The sequence below is a fragment of the Perna viridis genome, chromosome 4, assembly GCF_037379345.1.
Source record: "Perna viridis isolate PV_CMFRI_1.1 ecotype Kerala chromosome 4, ASM3737934v1, whole genome shotgun sequence".
Taxonomy (NCBI): Eukaryota; Metazoa; Mollusca; class Bivalvia; order Mytilida; family Mytilidae; genus Perna; species Perna viridis.
This window is the reverse complement of record NC_142448.1, coordinates 31,040,137-31,049,283: the sequence shown is the minus strand read 5'-3', so window position 1 is coordinate 31,049,283 and position 9,147 is coordinate 31,040,137. Positions and strand designations below refer to the sequence as shown.

General features: G+C 33.6%; 1 protein-coding gene across 1 annotated transcript; it reads right to left on the bottom strand.

The window, feature by feature from the left end:
- Positions 1-291: 291 nt before the first annotated feature.
- On the bottom strand, positions 292-8,831 carry LOC148619731 (zinc metalloproteinase nas-6-like). The gene is made up of 12 exons (XM_088579958.1): positions 8,706-8,831; positions 7,796-7,808; positions 7,303-7,320; positions 6,390-6,436; positions 5,915-5,993; positions 5,187-5,331; positions 4,110-4,288; positions 3,233-3,532; positions 2,821-2,841; positions 2,289-2,426; positions 1,538-1,785; positions 292-447 (listed from the first exon to the last, which is right to left on the bottom strand). The coding sequence occupies exons 1-12, from the start codon at positions 8,763-8,765 to the stop codon at positions 355-357; spliced, it is 1,341 nt and encodes a 446-aa protein (XP_088436084.1). The 5' UTR covers positions 8,766-8,831; the 3' UTR covers positions 292-354.
- Positions 8,832-9,147: the final 316 nt, after the last annotated feature.

The window sequence follows — 9,147 nt, the reverse complement described above, 5'->3', positions numbered from 1 at the left end:
GTAAAATACTGTGTTCCTTTGTCTAAGTATTCAATGTAATTTGTTTGTTCATAGTTACAATCCAGGAGTAAGATATTCATTATATTTTCTTGCACTGAAATTTGATCATACAAATCAATGCATGTGCATTTTTTACATTGCAATTTCCTTTTCTTTGGAAACTAAGTGGCACTTTTTAGATGGACAGTCGATTTTTTAGTTAGGACATGATAATGTTTCATGAACGAAATCTTTGCTATTTATGTAAATCGTAAAATGAAATGGACTAGTTAAATCAGATAAGATAAAAAGTTTCATTTTTCATAGCCAGTTTCTTTTTAAATTTATTCCTATAAAATAGTTCTAGATCTACATTTAACCATGACTGCATGCTCCTGGTGTAACAGACACATCATCAATAGCCAAGTCACTGTGGTATGCACTGCCTGTACGGCCTTCAATTTGGAACTGAAAGCAAAGCGGACAAAATATTAAAACATGACAGATCTTTTGTAAAAACTGGAACGTGAACAATTTGTATCTTGCATGAAAAAAGAAATATTGGGAAATGTCGGAATCATCATAGATTCAATTAAGTTTGTTTTTGGTTTCCATGTAATGTTACAGTTCGTGTATTGGAATAACCGTGGAAGTTGGGAGTATTTATTTTCTAGTTCTGTGTCTGGGTCCTGAATTAAAAAAACGAGAATGCAGATAGTTCCTTAATTGTCTTGCTTAACGTCAAAGGGTATAAATATTATGCGGTAGGGAATAGACTACAATTAGTTTTATCCTTCTATCAAGCTGATCAATATTTAGGACGTTACGAATTTCGTTTTTCATCTTTGTTTCGTTTTGAAATACATTAGATACATCACATGAATGAAACATCATTAGATAACATACAACACATCAACAAATGGCATAACAAACTTCCTGGGTGGTATCATAGTATGCAGACAGATCAAAATATGTCGTGATTTTTTTGTAAATAAAGACAAAATCAACAATTTTCCGACACATTAGTACCTGGTGGACCTACAAAGGGTTTAATTCAACAAGTATTTTCTTTCGTGTATTTACTTCCATTTCTACCTATAGAAAACTGTAGATTTATTTTTAAGAACTGTAGACTTTTTATAGAACATCCAATAAATTGCTATATGGATATGGAAAAAAGTTGTTATAAATGTTTTCTACGGTAAATGTGTCGCGGTTAAACAATAACAAAACAAGCATAAGTTGATGAGCACTGACACAGATATTGACCAATAGGAAGAGGCATGAATCTTCCTCTGATGATAAGGCCAAAAGAAAAAAAAAAGTCTGATTAAAGTTTCACACCTTAAGAACAAGGTAGGTAGGTAGGGATTTAATTTTAATTTTAACTTTTTTACAATAAATTTCTGCCTTGAGTTAATTGGGATGAAATATGAAGCTTAATGGTGCTTCTACCAAAATATCCTTAAAAATGGCACACAAGGCATCAAAAACAATTGTAGGTAGCGAAACCGTAAACAAACATATTGTTTTAATTGGCCTCGTCATATCAGCCTACCTGAAACTGAGATGAGTGCATATTGATCTGAGCCTGGAAGTGCATCCACCTATCTCCGTGGTCACCGTGATAGGATCGTAGAGCATGCTTACGCCCGTGGACAAGTAATTCAAAGTAAATGTAACCCATCTCATGGCCGTACATGTTGAACCAAGCTGAGAAACAATATGTTCCAGCTTGGTACATTGGTGATACCAAGATGGCGTTCTTGTTTGCGTTACCACTGGCCTCCATGTAGAGGTAATGTCCTGAAAGATATAGACATTTATATTCATACTCTTTGAATGTTCAGCTACTGTCAGGAATTAGACTTCTCAATGACGAGTTATCAATTGCATATGATATTTATACATTTGTATTTTCTATTTATTGAACTTACGTATACTGCTTAGGTACACGTTTGAGTTAAAGGTCATTTTCGCCGATAAAAACCAACGACAAAGACAATCATCAGTTTCTAAGTCATAGCATGAAACGTTTAAATTATCAACATGTTTTCAGAAGTAAAAGTGTTATGAGGGAGACGGTTTGCCTTCAACCTCTGCCTGTTAATTAAGCATAATAAAAAGTCAAATCAAATGCTTTGGAACAAGTGCATGTCTTCAATGCGAGCTTTATTGGCAGATGAAGAGTTGATAACTCGTTTCTATAGCAAATGCAGTTCAGTCCCAAACATACAAAATGCGTTCTTGAAATTAGTTTTCTCAAAGGTCATTACTTAGCATAAGAAAATATTGCTGACTATACTTACCACGACTTGAACCGCTGTGGTCAGCATGGGGTCCAGTGTTACGGCTTGGGGTACTGCCTTGCCCTGTTCTCCAGTCAACATTATCACTGGTGGACTGAAGCCATCCACAAAGTCCAGAGTCGAATGTGCAAGTGGCAGCTGCAAAAAAAAGTATAATTTATATAGTAGCATCAAGGGTAGTTTAAAGTTAAAATTGTTAAAGTCAGTTTTCTTTGTAGTTCCTTTTATGCAAAAGTATTGATGTTTGGTAAAACCTGTAAAACATTGGCTATATTGTACAATACAGATTATGTACTTTTCATTAAGACCTAATTCAAACAAAAATATCGATTTCCCCAAAAAAATATGAGACTTGTAAAGTTTATTGTGTATATCATGTTTCCGCCTTGACATTGTCAATTAAATTGTTTCATACAATGTGCATTATACATGGAAAAGAAAATGATTATAAAATCAATTAAAGTTTTCATTGTAAAACAAATGAACAGTTATTCGGTTAATTAGGTAAATCGTTTAAATATTATTTTCTCACCTTGGTTTGAAACATGTGGATCTGAAATTAGTTATTTAATATACAAAAGTATTGTAAATTAGTTGATTATTAGCTACAAAGTAATAAAATATTCAAAGAAACAGTTTAATAAATCCTTGCAAATACTTCGTTTTTTCTTAAATTGTTCTTAAGTTTATTATAATTGTCATGAATGATTAAAAATGAAATTTCATGAGCTAAAACTCTGTCATAAATATTCCTTGGGTTGTTAAATCGCTTGATTCTGTCATTATTGATACAATCATATAAGTAATGATCGGTATTGACCGCACTTTTTAGTTCGAAAAAAATGTGCAGATACTGATGTTATATTTTTCTTTTAATTACGTAATCAACGGTAGGCGTGGGTGGTTTCAGTTTTTTCAGGTGAACAAAATTTTGTTCAACTCACTTGGTGTTGTGACATGGATGACATGAGGTGTGTTTGTTACTCCTGGTTGAGATGTGGTTACTGAACCAGTTTGTGGTCTTGGAATACACCCGTAAAGTATCTGAATTTCCTTGGCATCAATTTCGCTCAATCTGACTCTCTGTCCAATGGTAACTCCGCTCTGTAGGGGCTCAATCGTCATCCTACGTCTGTCGATGGCGAAAGCTGTGGCTGGGTAGTGCATAACGGATCCATAATCATAAGGCATACCCAAATGATCAATGTATCCCAGTTGGTATTTGTCAAAGTTACGTTCGTGTCCTAAAAAGGAAACGTGTGTAACATGTAAAGAGTATATTATTGCAACGTAGGTATCACAGTATAAGTACAGTAAACCACATCCTGAAGTACTGTACTGCACGATGGAAAACTTATTTTCCCATTTAAGCGAAAGATGAAATTGTGTAAAAATAGTAACTGTGATAATATTCCTTTTAAAATCGCCCATACGGTCGTGTGGCCGATTCATTAAAGGATAGGAAATCATGTAAATAACTGCATTTTAACTTGTTTTGACTCTTTCTGGGTGTCGAACTTTATCAACCCTCTTACAATCATAAATTGATATTGCATTGATGCTCCTTCATACCTCGATTTTCTTTAAATGTCATCTATTCACGGTTAAAATCGAAACTCACTCTAGACGCTGCAGCCAGCCATCTCAGAAAAGGCAAAACTCTTGCAAAGTCCGGGAAAGAGAATGATTTTAAGCGACGTTATCCGATTGCCAAACGATGTACGAACGTCTGCTGCTGCGTGAAGATTGGGTTAAAATAGGCTTCGAAACTTCACATTTACATGCAAGTCTACACCTTATCATATTGACTATTAATGAAACCTTTCTGAATGTTGTCCCAGTGGATCTTTACGTATGTGTCTCTATCAGCTCTGCTTTGTTCGTGCCAGAATCCCATAGCGTGGAGGATTTCGTGCATAACTGTTCCTTTACGAAGACATCCATTTCCAAGAGTGACGGCTGACATACGTCCGGCGTGATACCCGATAGGAGTATGGCACCTTTAAAGATGTAAAGAAATGAATTAAGAAGAAATAGGTTGCTAAATATAGTCTAAAAACAGGTTTTGCTGTAATGAATTGCTGATTTAATATGAATCTGAAAGAACAACCCTTGTTCTTCCTTATATATTTCCAATGATTTCTTGTTTTTTTTTTCTTCGACGCAGTCGGTATATTTTCGCTTTTTACCCTTTAACATTAAAGACACTTTTTCATGGAAATGCAAGTCATTTGGTCGCAATTCTGTTTCACCATTGTCAAAATACTGATAACATAGTGGCGTTCGGTAAAACTGTATCGAAATTACGTATTATGTGTTATTCCTGAATGAAATGAAGAAAATTTTAAGTAGAAAGAACAAAATTTTACCACGTCGGCTATCTTTTCTAAAGATAGCACTTCTCGTACTTGCGTTGAAAAAAAATCTATGTATTTAAGAGAAAAGTTTAACATGATTCTGAAAGCAATTGCATAATCACTGTCCTTCCTTAAGTTTTTTTTTCGTTTGGAAGGATGTATTCTTTATCTATTCTATTGTGTCTTCTATATGAGCATTTACGTTTTGACTTTTTATCAACTACATCCTTGAATGCCTAAATTTACGCTCCAGTGAAGATTATATAAATCTCAAATGGCAAATTTCAATTCAAAAAACCGTTGCGCCTTCAGTAAAAAAGATAATGCTTCAACAACTTTAACCATTTTTTTTACAATATGTAGAAGAAATATTCGTTAAAACCATTGATAGTGTATCAAAACCATTTTGACAGGTCATTTTTATCAAATTCAATCATTTTTAACCCGTTTTTTAATCTTAGATTTAACTCTTTTGGTTTAACATCAATGAATTTCCTGTAATATGACCAATCGGCTGTTTTGGGTGCGTCATTGAACTTACCCACTTCCAAAAGAAAATTTGATGTAGGCCTCGTGGGCACTAGACTGGTGCTCTTGGAAGTCAATACATTTCTTTCCGTTCACTTTGGTTTTTTCCATGATTTCGTTCATAGCATCATGGAAAACTTGAACATGGGATGCATATCCTGCAAATAGTGAATAAGTAATAACCAGTTGTAAAAATATTAAATGTTTATCCACTGGAGCTCATTTTTATGGAAGCCGGTAAGGATCACAATTTTAAAAATGTATATTATGTCGTAATAACGGCATTGCATGCCAAAATTACTGATTTCTAAATGATATTATGATGTTGAATACCACATGTATTTAACGTTGCTGCTGGTTTTGAAGCAAAAGAAAAAGAAATTTCGTATTTTTTTACAATAAACATTTGGGAACATATATATGAATTAAGGTGCAATCAATTGAGAATCCTTTTTTTTAAATGTGTGATCGATTGTGCCGTCAATACAGGGGTAAATTAAAATATATTGAAAAGGGAGAACTAGAAAAGGGAACTTTTAGGTCATTAGTTGCTTTTTTGCCCGCATTTTGCACGAATTAAATCGTCAAATTTTCCTATATAGAGGGAATCCGACCATCGCACCTGGATCCGCCACTGTATGACATACGCACAAGAATTTGGTGTGATATCCTGTAATATTTTCTTAATTTTTGAAGCGGATGTACAAGACACCAGATTGTGTAATAAAATGAACAACTTACTTGCGTGAGTAGAGTCAATGGACCATGGAATAACTCCGTGGGGCCACAATAATCTGTGGTTTGCTACAGCATTTCTCAACTATATAACAAACAAACAAATAATAAATAAGTGAAACCAAGAAATGTTCACGTATTTTTGTATTTTAACTCCTTATACATTCAGAATTGTTCTCCTTTGTGTGTATGTGTTGCCATTTTTTGGTTATTCTTTCGATTTTCGGTGGGGGGGTATATTGTTTTTGATTTCGTTTCTGATTCCGTTTTGTTTTTCGTATTTTGTGCTTGTATTTTTGTTTTTATTGTTTGTTTGTTTTTTTTTCTTTTTTTCTTTGTTTGTTTAGTTTTTTTTTGTTTTGTTTTGTTTTGGGGGGAGGTTGTTGGGGTGGACAAAATATACCATAAAATCGAGCTAATAATTAAACATTTAAGCCGCCATTAGCATAATCATTTGTCACACAAATTAACATGGACTTACAGTTGCTTCGTCTCCTGGTGCAACTTCAATATCTCCCTCGAAGAAGCCTTTTAATAAAAAATGTCATTAAAAACAAGTTTAATTGTCCGTGTTTCAAGTCAGTATTACATTAAACGCAATCGTGCAATGTATTTGAAAACCATATAAGCGGAATATTTACGAACTGACCAATCAGACGTAAGCAATGTGTTTAATGGTGATAAAATTACACCTGAGTCCTCACTTATATGTTCAGATCTGATAATTAAAAAAATGGAATAATGGTACATGGTACAGTGTTACTCTTCAAAACAAAAGTAAACGATTCTACACAAGTAGGCTGTGATTATGTTTTGAATTCTAGAAACTTCAGCAGTAACAATTCACTTTCGTATAATTTTTATTGTATGGTTCACATCTGACGGATTTTTTTTTATCATAGACATTATGTTGTGTTAGACAAGTTGTTGAGTTTCAAAGGGCTTGCAAGTTTCATAACATGAACATGCGAATTCACGGGAATTATGGGCCCGTAACCCCCATTCAAACTCATAGGTAGCGTATGACTACAATCTTATCAATATGTGTAAATACGATGATAGGAATATGACGATTTACTATTTTTACAATATAATAAGTGTGATTATCATACAAAATTGAAAATTCTCATAACTGCATCATTTTGATAGTATCCGGAAGTAGCAAACTAAATATAAATCGGACTTCAGTTAAGAATGTCATTCCGGATAAAAATCAATGGTGAACGAGGCTTACGAATCCAAAACACGGGTTAAAATGCAATGTTTTTAGATTTAATGTGTCCGATTATACAGGATTTCAGTATACTTTGGTTTGAGTTATGCATGTTCCAATTCATCAATTAAACGTTTTAAGTCGAAACTACTTAGTAATACGTTCATGTCATTGTACATACCAGCTTCTTCTGGATTTCCTATTGAAAGCAAAGAGAGAATAGATGCATGTTATTACTCTTCTGATTTAAAAGAAAAACGTACTTTTAAGATGAAATACAATTTAAACCATATTATCTACATGTAGGTTGACATGACTGTGGCATATAAGCAATGACATACCAAAGGGCCAAGGCTTCAATATAGAGATAATGCTGAACTGGATGAACTACACATTCTTGATAAGTTAAATACAAGGTGTATATCTTTTACATATAACAAGTCCTTTAATTAACTATGCCATAGTTTTACTAGGCAAACAACTGTACAGAAATGTATACAGTACAGATATTCATTGGAAGTAGATGTTATAAATATGGGTCATTAAGACAAATAACCATTGTGTATATACAAAATGAAGTTTAGTATTAGATAAAAAGTAGAACTTGATTCAAAAACTGTGAAATCATCTAAAGAGGAGACTAAGTCTTCTGCTTTGTGAAAATTCAGGCTTACCTTCATCTACTTGCTGCAAAACAAATGATAAAATTGGTGATACAGTCAGAAGGCTAATTGATTAAATTCTGTTCAAAACAAATTGGGAGCAAACCATAAAACTTCGCAAAATCGGCATCCCTTTCCTATAATGATTCAGTCACTAAGTTCTAAGGAGAAAATGGCATAGGGCTTCTCTTTTTCCTTATCCTACAACTTTTAGTTTAATTGTTATTAGTTGTATGTCGATTCTTATTCATTTATTACTTTCTTATGTAAAGCACCTGAAACTTTAAGTTTTTTTTTCTATTGTATATGTGCACTCTATGACTGTATGCAGTGATTGATCCAGTGGATGGTTAGGGTGTTTTTCGGGGTCGGATTCCCCTTTTTGTTGTAAAATTTGGCTGATTCCGTGCAAACGTTTGACATAAAGAGAAAATTGTGTCTGGATCCCCTCCTCAAAATCTCAGAATCCTTTTTGCTATAAATAATATGTGAAAGAAATGGTTGTATGATGTATAATCGACTGTTGTGTTCATCAAAAACGTGAATTATACTTGCGATTTTTTTATGTTGTTTGTTTTAAGCATCTTGCTACAATTTTTTTCTCGCTCTTGTTTTTTCGTTTTCGTTTGGGTGGCTTTTTGTTTTTGTTTTGTTTTGTTTTGTTATCTTCTTGAAAATAGCAAATATGTGCCCAATGTAATTAACCAGGAAATAACACAAATACACCTTGAATTATAGCAATATGTTTTTTTCTTGAATGTTATATACAAATAAATCATCTACATGTATACATCGAGTCCTTTATGTATGTACATATGTAACCAAACACTAGTTTTCACTATTTAAACTGAAATCAGTTCTCTTTTGTCAGTGGGAAAGAATTCTGGCTTTTGCCTATATTTTACCAAACTTAAAGACATACCTGAACGGGCACGGCTAGTGCCAAAGAAATGCCGAGCGACAGAGCCAATACCAAATGCATCCTGTCAGACCAAAATGAGAACCTTGTCTGTTCTCTGGAATCACGATTCGGACGAGTTTTAACTCCTGACCTACCTAGATAAGTCATGCCAAAGATAGCATGGAGGCACTTATAGGAGCATTATAGTATTATATCAAGGTAGTCATTTTGGCATGAGATTTACCGTATATTCATAACTAATTGGTACTTTAAAGAGTGGTTTATACGTTAGTGTCATTGAAGTACATGTTGTCCATGAAGCACTGACATACCTGAAGTTTTGGTAAGGCGAATTTTGGGTACTAAAATCCAGGAAAGATTTCAATACCAATCAATCAAATTATGTATTGTTCGACAAAGAAAAAAGTCGAAAAAAAAACTTTTTTAGTTTCAGGTTTACAGT